Genomic DNA, 13,463 nt, shown 5'->3' on the forward strand with positions numbered 1-13,463 from the left:
GATATTAACTGATGCAAAGGAAAGGGGTGGATTTGCCCTGCCAGACTTTAAACTTTATTATGAATCAGGAACTTTTTCCTGGTTGAAAGAATGGCTGCTTCTTGAAAATACAGACATTTTGGATTTAGAAGGTTTTAACAACGTATTTGGATGGCATGCATATCTGTGGTATGATAAGGTCAAAGCACATAAAGCATTCAAGAATCATATTGTCAGGAAAGCATTGTTTAATGTCTGGATAAGATATAAGGATTTATTGGAAAACAAAACCCCAAGGTGGTTGTCACTGATGGAAGCAAAAGCACAGAAAAAGCTCAATATGGAGGCCAAGTGGCCGAAATATTGGGAAATTTTGGAACAAGAGGGAGATAGACTGAAATTGCAGAGTTTTGAGAAACTAAAAAACAAAGTGCGAGATTGGCTTCATTATTATCAGATAATGGAGGCATATAATTCGGACAAGAAAATTGGTTTCCAGGTGGAAAAATCAAAATTAGAAACAGAACTGTTAGAACCCAAAACTAAGACTTTGTCAAAGATGTATAACTTGCTGTTGAAATGGAATACTCAGGATGAAACGGTGAAATCTGCTATGATTAAATGGGCACAAGATGTTGGACATAACATAATGATGGCTGACTGGGAACAGTTATGGACCACAGGTATGAAGTTTACGGCATGTAATGCCTTAAGAGAGAATATTATGAAAATGGTATACAGGTGGTACATGACCCCAGTCAAGCTTGCAAAAATATATCATCTGCCCGATAATAAATGTTGGAAATGTAAAGAAACTGGAGGTACATTCTTTCACCTTTGGTGGACGTGCCCAAGGATTAAGGCTTTCTGAGAGATGATATATAATGAATTGAAAAAGGTATTTAAATACACCTTCTTGAAGAAACCAGAAGCCTTTCTCCTAGGCATAGCCGGCCAATTGGTGCCAAAGAAAGACAGAACTTTTTTTTATGTATGTCACAACAGCAGCAAGAATACTCATTGCAAAGTATTGGAAGACACAAGATCTACCCACCCTGGAAGAATGGCAGATGAAGGTGATGGACTATATGGAACTGGCGGAAATGACTGGCAGAATCCGAGACCAGGGAGAAGAGTCGGTGGAAGAAGATTGGAAGAAATTTAAAGACTATCTACAGAAATATTATAAAATTAATGAATGTTAGAATGATGTTGGATAGAAATTAAGTGGTTTTCAGCTGTAATATTATAAGGGAATATGAAAAATGGATTATTAATAGGTAAAAATTTAATGTTACAATATTTTAAGATTAAAGATTAGGATAAACAAAGAGGGTAAGGATTTGCTGAACCAACAAACTGAACTGGAATACAAAAAAGGGAGGCGTGAGGAGGTCCGGGAAATAAGCTAATGAAAAATAAGTAATGGAAAGAATGAGTTGTTTTTAACCATTTTTATTTTGTATTTTTATTTTGTATTTTCTTATTTTTTTATTTTCACTATGTAATACTTTGAAAATCTTAATAAATATCTTATAAATAATAATAATAAACAGTCATTCTTTATGGTTCCCAACATTTCTAAGATGAATATAGGTTCATTCTTTATCTAAGTGTCCGATTCTCACAAAAAAAATTAAGAAGGCCATAAGGCCAAAAACAGGGACAAGTGACACCCCAGGGACCAGAAAGAAGGGACTAGAGGCCAGTGGCGTAGCGTGGGGGGTGCAGGGGGGGCCTGGCTGCACCGGGCGCAACATCTGGGGGTTAGGGGGCGCAAATCCACGGGTTAGGGGGCGCAAATTACTTGCCTTGCCCCGGGTGCTGACAACCCACGCTATGCCACTGCTAGAGGCTGACACCCCAGGGACCAGAAAGAAGAGACTAGAGGTTGGCATCATTCGACACCTGACAAGGTTTATACCCCATTAAGGACCCCATTAAGAATGCAGCCATCAGGCTGAAAAATGTTCCCCACCTATGTCCTAGATACAACTTTGTCACCAGAGGCTCAAAGGCCTTTGATGGTGCAGAGTGTCTTTGACCAGCTATGGGCTGGTTTGCCACATATGGCCATTCCTAGATTGGCCATAATAATTCATGCTCTGGACTACTGTAAAGTGCTCTAGCTGGGGCTGCCCTTGAAGATGGCATGGAAGCTCCAGTTAGTGCAAAATGCAGTTGATTAGTTATAAAGTGGAGCAGCTAGCATGAGCCACATTTCACTGGTCATTGATATAGGCGGAACAGCTCATAGCAGTCTGTAACTAACTCCTGATCTTAATCCCATTTATTCAACAGGATTTGGGAATGGAAATGAGGACAGGGTGGATGGAGAAGGGACACAGAAAATCTGCATTTCTTTTAAATGGCTCAAGGGCAGTAAAGGTTGCAGTCTGTGGAGATGAAGGCACTTTACACCTGGTCAAAGGCTCTCCTTCAATATTACTTCATAAATTCCAGTTCTTACTACAGACCTGGACATTGTGATAAGGAAAAAGAGACAGTGCACCTAATGATAAAAAAGTTGGGACAGAGGGTTTGTTGTTTGCCCAGGCTCTGCACAGAAAAGACTTTGTCTGTAAACTGACCTGCTGCCAGAGTGGCTCCTCCTCTGCCTGCATTTCCCTGTTTGAGCAATAAAGGTTAGTTGGGACAAAAAGAGAGAGAGAGAGAGAGAGAGAGAGAGAGAGAGAGAGAGAGAGAGATGCTCAACTTCCTGGTCTGCTTGTCTCTGGAAGCAAAGCCAAACAGCACATAGTCTGAGCAAGCTCCAAAGAGCCAGGCCTTCCAAATCAGATTGCTTCCTCTCATACTGGAAGGACAATGGCTTACAGTGACCTGGTCAGGCATTGGAACAAAGGAGTTTTAGCTCTAGAGAAGGGCAGCTGGGAATCTGCCTTACGCATCTTCTGCAGCATTGAAAACCCTCCTTCAAAGATCAGCTTCAACATTGGCTGCCTGCATCTTTCAAGGGGAGACCTGCAGCAAGCTCTGGAGGTAGGTGTTAAGACCATTTCACACATGACAGGTTCGAACTCGGGTTTTCCATGGAGCATACACACAACACAGAACTGTCTGCGCTGACTGGAGTTGTAGTCCAAAGCATCCTGAAGTCACCAAGCTGAAAAAGGCTGGTCTACCTCTGTTTTAATTTCCCACAACGTCATGGGTTGGCAGTAGATTGGACGCTCCAGAGCATTGTGGGAAATGAAGGTGGCAGTCCTTTAGCCACCGATACTGACACCACCAAGAAAGTCATGCGTGTATAGCCCACCAGAGCACACTTTGCTCCTGGGCCTCTCAAACCCAGAGCCAGACCTGCCTGTATGACATATTCATATGTATTGATGATATTTATATTTTATCTGCTTATTTATTACGTTCATATCCCAACTTTCCTTCAGTGAGTTCAAGGTGGCAGCCCCCCTTGCCATTTTATCCTTACAACAACCCTGTGAGGTAGATTAGGCCTTCACTATATTGTTTTCAACAATTGTTAAATACAGTGGTACCTCGGTTTAAGAACCGTCTAGTTAAAGAACAATTCGGTTAACAAACTCCGCAAAACTGGAAGTAGTGTCCCGGTTTGAGAACTTTACCTCAGTCTAAGAATGGAATCCGCATGGTGGAAGGGCACCAGCGGCGGGAGGTCTCATTAGGGAAAGTGCACCTCGGTTTAAGAACGGTTTTGGTTAATAACGGACTTCCGGAACGGATTGAGTCCATAAACCGAGGTACCACTGTACTTTTTTGTTTTGTTTACTTCTGCAAACCTACCCAGGCATGTCATTTTAACAACCAATTTTTACATGTGTTTTTATTATGCATAATGGCTTTATGGCTGCTGATTTTATTATATTTTTAAAATGTATGTTAACTAGTTTTCCATGCTTCTCTTAACTGGTATTTTTAAATGACTGTTTTAGATTGCCCATTGTAAATCGCTTAGAGCAGGGGATCAGCAATTTTTACTAGTAGCGGGCCGGTCCACTGTCTGGAGGTGGCGAGGCGGAAGGAGCCGGAGCCGGAGCCGGAGCCGGAGCCGGTGGTGGGCGCTGCCTTGCCTCCTTGCGATGGGTGGAAGAGGCCGAGTCGCGGCAGCTCTGCAAAACAGACGTCGCGCCTGGTTTACCTCAGCACGGCGTGGGGATGTCTCTGCCAATCAAACCCCACTGAGGTAAACTAGCCGCAGCATTTGATTGGCAGAGAGGTCCCGCGCTGCGCTGAGGTAAACCAGGCACAGCAATTAAGTGGCAGAGACGCCGCTGCTCGGCCTCTTCCTCCCGCTGCCGTTGCTGGGAGTCTCGGCTTCACAGCAGGTTCCGGCTTTGTGGCGTGGGGCACGGGCCGGATTTACGACCCAGGTGCAGCTCATCCAGCCCGCGGACTTTAGTTTGCCAACCCCTGCCTTAGAGGCGTGTGATTTTTTAAAAAATCAGATAAGTGGTCTACTGCAAATGTTGTTAAATAAATAAATCAGGGTTGCACTATGACACTAAAAAAATATAAATCAATAGGTATACACTTGTGGGAGGAAAGAAGTATTTAAACTGTGCACGTAAGGAATGTAACGTGTGAAGTGCCTCACATAAAGTAAATCAGTGCAGGTATAAAAAGTGTTGTGGGGAGGAGAAAGGATATTCATATTCAGCACTTCCTGGAGAACCAGGTTAACGCAGCAGGAAGCAACTGTTGAACAAATTTAGAAATTCCCAGAACGAATGAGTCAGCAACATGCCTCAGATTCCAGAACTAGCTGGTGCCCATTGGGACTGGTGAGGCAGAATACAAGAAGCCCAAAACAGAAAAAGTGTTCTGATATGGCTAAGCCTAGGGATGTTAAGAAATTTGGTTCAGTTTTCGTGTTAATGCAAAGATACCTAATTCACACACATAAATATTTGCACCAAATTTTGTGATGTAATTCTCCAGCCATAAGAACACATAATGAAAATATTAGTGAAAATAACATACAAAAATATTAGGGGATGTTATGGAAAATCTAGGTGTGAGGCTGCTCAGTCACCCAGCTCGTCAGGCAGAGCCTGCAGGTCCCTGCGGAATAAAGGAAGGAGTCCAGCCAACCGGAGCAAATAGCTGTAGACCAAAGTTTATTGCGCAATAGGTTCAAAGAGCAAATTTGAACCCCAAGGATGGGGTGACAAAGACTTTTAAAACTTTCCCACCATATCCCAGAATACAGTTCGTACAGCATCATTGCTACATCATTGCTACATCACTGGCATGTCACAAAAGGGGAGGGGTTAACCTTGGCAAACATGTCCATACAAGTCCTTGGTACAAGATTAGCATAAGCAGACATGGCAGGGCAAGACTCAGGTATAAGATTAGCATAGACAAATATGTCTTAAGTACCCACCACCCAAAAGTACAATAGAAGTTCCTTTGCATGTCTGGAGCCTGAGGCGAGTCTGGTGATGTGATTTGGCTTCCTTTGGCTAACAATGAGCCCAGCAATTGTCACCTCTGGGAACTTCCTGGAGTCCTTTTTCCGAGGGGAAAATAGCTTTGGAATGGAGGAAACTGAGAAAGGAGATGATTTTATATTATTTTTAAAGCTAGGTAACTTCCCTGAGCTGTCCAGTTGAAAGGATACATTCAGGCATAATATTTGTAATATTTAACTTTAAAGATGTGCCCCCCCCCCGTAATTTCCGTAACAGGGACATCACTTGCAAAAAAGAGAGGTGCATGTTGGCAGAAATATGTACAAAGCTGCTCAATTTTCATGAGAACATTTTTTTTTTAATCTGCAAACTGATCCAGAAATTTGGCAAACTGAACAAAAGGTTGGAAAGATTAGAAACTGAAATTGATTGATTTGTCCAACCTTAGTTAAGCCTCAGTGGAATACCTTTTTACAGAAGAAACAATGACTTTGCAAGTTTCTTCCTTAATGCTTTATCCCTGGAAGAATTCCTGACCTACTTTGCAAGCAAAAACAGAATTAGCCTCTCAGTGCAGCAATAGCTTAAGGTAACAAATTCCGGAAGAGACATTGCATTTCTTTCTCAGAATCACCAAGCTTGGGAAGGTGGGCTGAGTTAGTTTATACCTGGTTCCTGCATAGGAAGCTCTGTTATGCCAGCAGGTCAGAATATCTGCCCATCTAGACCAATGTCGCCTACTCTGATTGGCAGCAGCTTTCTGGGGTCTTGGTCAAAAATATGACTTTTCCCTCGCTATTGCTACTTGGGATCTCCCCACCCCCCGCTTTTTCACTGGAGATGTCAGGGGTCAGTTTTGAACTCAGTCCCATCCATGTGCAAAGCAAGTGGGTTCAAAGTCATTGAGCTGCAGTCCCTTTCTCTGTGGGAAATAGCTCACCTAATATAACCAACATGCTTAACTATAATTAATGCATGAAGGAGTTAAAAACATAGAGTGAGCTGTCCTACCTGACTTAACTAGGTCACACCCCCTCAGGCTGGGAGGAAGGGTTACCAAACTCTTTGTTTTCCTACATTCCACCATTTCCCCCTGCCATGTTAACTCTTCCAGCAAGGGTGCCTAAGCTGAATTTTAGAAACATTTACCTTTTTAGAACTAACCTAAGTTTTGCTGCCTGGCTTTTCTTGCTGCTTTATGGAAAAGCACATGAATCTGATCTTTGAATGGTTTTGTAAGTAAATCATATTTATCTTACCAAACATATTGTATATGCTAAGGAAAGTGGGGAGCTTTTGTAGCAGCTTAGAAGGGGATTATTTTAAACGTCTAACATCCTGCATTTCCACGCTTTACTTTGCTGCATGTTTTGAGATTTTAAATCACTGCATGCGCTCTCTCACCAAAGAACACTTGCCCCAAATCTGGATCTAGACACCCAGGGAATTCTCCTTATATCAAACCAAATCAAACAACATGCTCAAAATGCATTTTGCCCTGCTGAGAAAAAGCTGTCAACTTTTTATGGCTGGCTCTATTTCTCTGCCTCTAAACAGCCTGACACCCAGTAAAAGCAAACAAGTGATGCCTTTTCTCATTGTTTCATCTCTGTGCCAGGAAAAAAGCATTTCTTGCTGAATTTCTCCTGCTGTTAAAAAGCACAGGAGTAAAAAAAGAAATCTGGCAACCTTAATGTTATTTTTCTGCCTCCAGGCATTTGACCGATCCATTTCCAAAGACAATTGCTTAGCTGTGGGTTTCTTCCAGAGAGGATATGCTTACCTGTTGCTGGAGAGGTGAGTGTCTGCTGTTTCACTGTCAAAGGGTACAATAATTGAGCTCACACAAATATTATAGGAGCCAGAATGAATCCAGCGCACAAGCAGGGAAAAGGAAGGCAAACAACTAGCCAAGCTATGCAGCATATGTGGGGCAGAAACTGATGTCAAGTTGCCACCTTTTTCTTAGTGGAGCCCCTCCATCCTTTAACAGCCGTGGAATGGTGGAGAGAATTCAGCTACCTCCAGCTTCGCTCCATGCCAGAAAGATGTTCATCTGTTGAATTTCTGATAAATAGGGGATTTGTTAAATGTAGAGAGGAGAAACAGAAATCCTGTGGGTTCTGTAAACCGGAAAGTGGAGTTCAATCCCATGCCCTCCAACGTTTCTCCAATGAAAATAGGGATGTTTGATTCCATACTACTACTACTACTACTACTCCTCCTACTACTACCTTTATGATTTATGCTCCACCCATTGGACTGGGTTGCTCCATCCAGCCACTCTGGGCGGCTTACAACATATATAAAAATCATAATAAAATATTAAAATAACTTCCCTATACAGAGCTGCCTTCAGATGTCTTCCAAAGGATGTATAGTTACTTATCTCCTTGGCTTGAGGGTTGCACACCATATGCTCCAACATTTCTCTGATGAAATGTTGGGACGTCCTAAGGAAAAGTGGGACATTCCAGAATCAAATCAGAAACCAGGACGGCTTCTGTAAATCCGGCTCTGTCTCTGCAATCCTGTTCTGTGCACATATGTCATCAGGGGTGGGGTAGGTGGGCATGGTTAAGGGGATGTTGGCCAAAGGGGGAGGGCTGGAGGGTCCTCAGACCCCACGGGGGTTCCTTACACCTAGGATATATCTAACAGCAATAACAGTGCAATTCTTTTCCTGATCTCAGTACCGTATTTTTACTTTCCTAAACACAGACATTGTTGTTTTCTCCCCCTGCCAGATATGAAGAAGCCCTGAATGATTTCAGGCTTGCCCTGCTGCACCTCAGGAAGAACCCCTGCATTGATTATAAGCAGCTGGGTCTGAAGTTTGTGTTGTGTGCCTGGGAGGTAAGGTGATATTAAGAGAATCATATGATGATGATGCAGCAAAGCAATCCATAATAGACATAACTAGGGACTGCTGCCCCTGTTTGCTCTGCTCACCAACCCCTTTGCCAACCCCCCTTCCTCTACACCTGGCCAACCCCCCCTCCCTTTACACTTCCTTCACCTCACACCTCCCCTTTCATAGCCTATCCTCTCATACTTCCTCTACCCTTCCCTTCACAGCTTGCCCAAACAGTCTGTATACCTGTGTACACAGAAGCTGAATGGTACAAATAAACATGTGCACATGTTCTCCCAGAATCTCATGGGACATGGACTTCCCATTCTGGAAAGCAGTAGCATACCACTTTGAACTGTCAGGGATTAGCCAAAAGGATCCTGGGAAGTCTAGTTTGTTCAGGATGCCGAGACGTCTAACAACCCCCCCCCGCCCCCAATACACATTCCCCACACAGAGCTACAATTCTCAGAGATCACCATGAAGTGCGATTGATTCCTAAACCACTCTGGAAATTGTAACTCTGTGAGGGGGAACTCCCACAGGAAGTAGTGATGGTGGCCAGCTTGGAAGGCTTTAAAAGAGGATTAGACAAATTAAAAGAAGGGGATAAGGCTACCGGTGGCTACTAGCCACAATGGCTATGTTCCACTTCCACTGTCAGAGACAGGGTGCCACTGAACTCATGTATCGGGATTATGTATAGGGAAAGTGTGGTTGCAATTAGATCTTTCTTGTGGTCTTCCAACAAGAGGTATCTGACTGGTCTGCTCTGAGTAAGATTAGCACTGGATGCAACCCTACGATTCTCTGCCATGAAACCTGTGTAATGATAAGAGTTTACTATTTAGAGGTCTTACAAAGTTAGTAATTGAGGACTTTCCTTCCTGCTGAAGAACCCAGTGTAAGGTCTGAGGCTTGCATCCAGCAGAAATGTTATTTCTTGTGTGGTCTGCAGGTGGCGTACAACACTGCTGCGGCTCACTGCCATCTTGGACAGTGGCAGGATGCTCAGCAAACACTGAAGGAGGCTGCTAGAGAGACCCCAAAGGGTCAAATCCACCACCTTGATAGTGCTCTGAAGCAAGTGCAGGTATGATTTGCTGCATTAACCTGAGGAAGTCAGTTTTTCCTGGAAGTGTAGATCCACCTTCCAAGGAAGAGGTTGCTTAGCAGAGGCTGAAACACACAGGGCGTCTCCAGGTGCCCTTTTTATTGCCCACTCACACCTCTCCATCCAGACAAGCAAGAGGCACTGCTGGAGTTCAAGGACACATTCCAGCCAAGGAAAAACACTCAAGGGAGGTGCAAAGAGAGGGCAGCAAGGGGTGTGGCATTTGGGGATTTGCAACGGCCAGGTGGAGATGCCTGGAGGGCCACATATGGCCCCTGGGCCTCAGGTTCCCCACCCCTGAAAGAGAGAACTGCCCTCTGGCAACTCTTTACACAGAGGATTTTCCTCTGCAAGGCAGGAGCCTAGACAAGATGAACTTCCTTTCTGCAGCTTCAGGTAAATATGTATATCCAAGACAAGATAACCCTGTTGTGAATAGTCTACCCTAAACCTGCCCTGTCCTAGGAACATCTCTTCTTGGAACCCCGGAGTGTCCCTCAGGGGGAGATCTTCAAGCCCCCAAAGAAGGACGTGGAAGAGCTAGAAGAAAAAGACTTCCTGGGCCAGGCCAAGGTAGAACCTCTGACTCCGCAGATACAAGGGGTGATGTTCTTCTGCTGTGATGGGGCTAGTTTTCCCCAAAGGGAGTCAGCATGCTTCTGGGCTGAACTACTTTGGTAAAGGAGAGGGGTGGGGCTCTCATTCTGGAATGTTCTTCTGTACAACTCCCCTTCCCCAACAATCTTGCATGTAGAAATAAAGCTTGTCGGGGAGGTTCCCTGTTTACAAAATTGTCCCATCTGGCACCAATTTTGCCATTGTATTGCATCAGGCAAAAGCACCCTTTCTTTTTTTCTTTCTTTTTTGGACTTTTGGCCATCATCAATTATTGGATGTTTGCATTTTGAGTATTTTTTTAAACAGGCTTGTCTATATTTTTGATTGCATTTTTACTCTGGTTGTAAATCGTTTTGGCACTTTTTGTAGAGGGATTTGCTAGGGGCTCCCACCCTTGCTCATCCTACTTGTCCCAAGCCCCTCCTCTCTTGCTCTATGCCCTTTTAAAGAAGGGAGGGGGTAGTCACTTCATACAGTGGCTTGCTTTCCCCTCTGTTAAATAGCTTGCCTGTGCCTGCCTGCCATTCCTCATGCTAGAATTGGCATGGCCACCTATGGCTGCACAAACTGCAGAGTAATTATTTATTTTTATTTTTAAATTTCTATACCGCTTTACATTTTTAATAAAAAATCTCAAAGCGGTTTACAGCATATTAAATCAATAAAACAATAAAACAATAGCCGGGTGATGTTCCTCCGGCCTCATGAGGAGCCTCTTCAGTAGGGCTAGTGAGTGTGGGCCCCGCCCCCTAGGCCAGGTGGAAAGGGCCTTGTAGGGAGCGGCCTTCACAACCCACAGCCAGGTCTGCCTTACTCCAAACCATTCTTGCATTCAGCTGGTGCCCCTTATGCTGATGATAGATAGACAGACAGACAGACAGACAGAGATAGAGAGATAGATGGATGAGCCAAGACAGGAGAAAGAAAATTGTTGTTGTTGTTGTTGTTAAGGTTTGTTAAATGAATACTTTGCTTTACAACCAATAACATACAATAAAGTCACGTAAGCATTGTGAAACATAAATTTAACAGTACAATAGCAAATAATAGGCATTGCCCCAGTGCCTGGGAAATCAAAAATAGTGCCAAATCAATGACAAGGTTGGAGCCAGGAACTCCTCCCACAGCAAGAGTATTCCATAAATAAGAGGCTTCCAAGACAAGGCCCATTAACATGTATTTGTTCTCAGGATCCCAAATAACAGCCAGTAGTTGACACTGCACTCCTCTGGCTTGTAATGCTCATTTTAGGGTCAGAACTACCCAAGCTATAAGGAAATTTATTCATGCAGGCAACTACAGCGGCAAGAATGTTACTTGACCCAAAATGGAAAAAAGAAGAAGACCTAGCAAAAGAAGAATGAATACAAAAACTCATGGAATATGCAGAAATGGCAAAACTTACCGGAAAAATAAGAAATCAAGATAGCAAACTTTTTATAAAAGAATAGAAATGTTTTATTGACTATTTACAGATAAATTGTAAACAGATAAGAACATTGGCAGGATTCTTGTAATAACCTGCAGTTTTATAAGAGTATATATTTAAAATAGAGGAATAAATGAGCAAATGAAGTTAATTTGGATATGCAGAAAATATTAAAAATAAATTTAAGGAACAGCAGAAAGAGGAAGTCATGTTTTGAAATGTCAAAATGATAGTGAAATCAGTGAAATGTATAAAATTGAAAATGATAAATAAAGTAATGCTCATTTTATACCACCCTCCTTCCATTCACAGGTCATCTCTTCTGCTTTTGAGGAAGATTGTGGCATCCGCTTTCATGATCCCCAGCCCCAGGTGAAGGGAGGGAAGCAAGGGAAGTATGTGGGATGCTCACAGGCTCCTGGCGCAGAGACAGCAGCTGCCAATTTCTTTCCCCTGCCTTCTCTCTAGAAGCACTGCCTGCTCTAAACCACCTATACCTCCCTGATTGCCACATCAGCCTGCCTCTCTCTCACAGCCATAAAAGTGGCCAGCTGACCTGAAAGTAGCCAGTGCCTGCGCTGTTCAATACAATATTTGCTGATGTGCAGAAACTTATTGCAGTGCGTAGATCAACATATTAACCACCTCAGAGATGCAAAGGAAGCTGCTCTTAGAAGGCACAGCTACAGAGGCTGGCTGGAAAAGTTGGCAACCCTGTATTAGGTATTCCTGAACTTTAGCACCCCTTGCTTTGCTCCTCTGGTTATCATCTACTTTTGTTCCCACCCCAAGCTAAAGAGAGTAGCAACCTTTTGTGTGTGTGCATACAAGGGATTTGGCATATCTCGAAACTTCTCACTTCTTGCAGAAAGGCAGCAGTGGGATTCCCCCACCACCTGGAAAAGAACCCCCCACCCTGCCCTGCGAGAGGCAAAATATTCAGAAATCAGGTCAGCCACAAGAAGGGGATTTGTCAGATGTCTGGAGGGACCCTTTATATCCTCCCGTTTCTCCCAGTGGGTGTGCAGAGCTACAGAGCCTACAGCAAAGGAGATAGAGGGAGAAGGAACCATTGTTGCATATTGGTTAGAGTGTCTGACTAGGACTTGGGAGCTCAGGGTTCAAATCCCCACTCAGCCACAGAGTTCACTGGGTGACCTTGGGCCAGTAACTCCTCTCCCTTTCTTTCAGCCCAATCTATCCAGCAGGGTTGTGAGGGCAAAATGGGGAGGGGGAAGAACCATGGCATGGGGTATAAAAGTAATGTGATAAAGGCAGGGTTTAACTAATGGAATTAGGCTGTGTACACACCTGGAATTTGAAACACATCTCCTCCTCAAAGATTCCTGGGAACTATAGTTTACACCTCCCAGAGGCTGAGCTAGAGTTCCCAGACCCTTAATAAACTACAGTTCCTAGATTTTTTTTATCTTGAGGGGAGATTCTTTAAATTGCATATTGTGCATTTTGTTATTGTAAGCCACTTTAAGAGAGCCATATGGTGAAGAGTGGGGTATAAATTTTAAAATCTAAACATTAAATAAATATTAACTAAAATAAATATAAAATATAAAAGCATATGCAGCTTTATTAGTAAGTGGGTGAAGCTTGTTTTGCAGCACCAGCCAAGGAAGATGACGACAGGGCAGTCATGAACATCACTGGTCAAAATACATCCCTAGAGGTGAGACTCTATATTTGCCATAGCAATAATGCGACGTAACATAATATAATGTAGTTGCAAAAGGGCTTTAGCTATTGCATCATGAACAGCCCTAAAATCTGCTTCAGAAGAACTGTAAGTTGTATGAATCTATAATATTGGCATTGTAAAGTTTGCCAGCCAGCTGTCCTGGAAAGATTGTCTCACAAAATCCAAGCAATGAGAGGTCAAAGAAAGGCGGACATGTTTTTGGCAGACTGGTGTTTGTTTATTGGTTTTATAAATAGTTAGGAATCTGGCAGAATGGTTCCAATTAACTGAGCTGGCCCATCCATGAGGAGGGGTGAAACGCCCACCTCAGCGCAAGAGGCGGTCCTCTTCCCACCACTTCCATT

At 43.4% G+C, this 13,463-nt stretch overlaps 1 protein-coding gene across 1 annotated transcript in view; it reads left to right on the plus strand.

Annotated features, from left to right (window-relative positions):
• The window catches only part of LOC308579358 (discoidin domain-containing receptor 2-like), a 52,515-nt gene that overhangs the window by 36,203 nt on the left and 2,849 nt on the right, over positions 1-13,463 (plus strand). The window contains exons 17-23 of the mRNA XM_081180352.1: positions 7,105-7,187; positions 8,138-8,246; positions 9,203-9,337; positions 9,824-9,961; positions 11,718-11,777; positions 12,274-12,355; positions 13,025-13,089. Coding sequence (XP_081036478.1) covers positions 7,105-7,187; positions 8,138-8,246; positions 9,203-9,337; positions 9,824-9,961; positions 11,718-11,777; positions 12,274-12,355; positions 13,025-13,089 — 672 coding nt within the window. The remainder of the gene's footprint in view (positions 1-7,104; positions 7,188-8,137; positions 8,247-9,202; positions 9,338-9,823; positions 9,962-11,717; positions 11,778-12,273; positions 12,356-13,024; positions 13,090-13,463) is intronic.

This window comes from Podarcis bocagei (assembly GCF_964188305.1).
Source record: "Podarcis bocagei genome assembly, chromosome: Z".
Classification (NCBI taxonomy): Eukaryota; Metazoa; Chordata; class Lepidosauria; order Squamata; family Lacertidae; genus Podarcis; species Podarcis bocagei.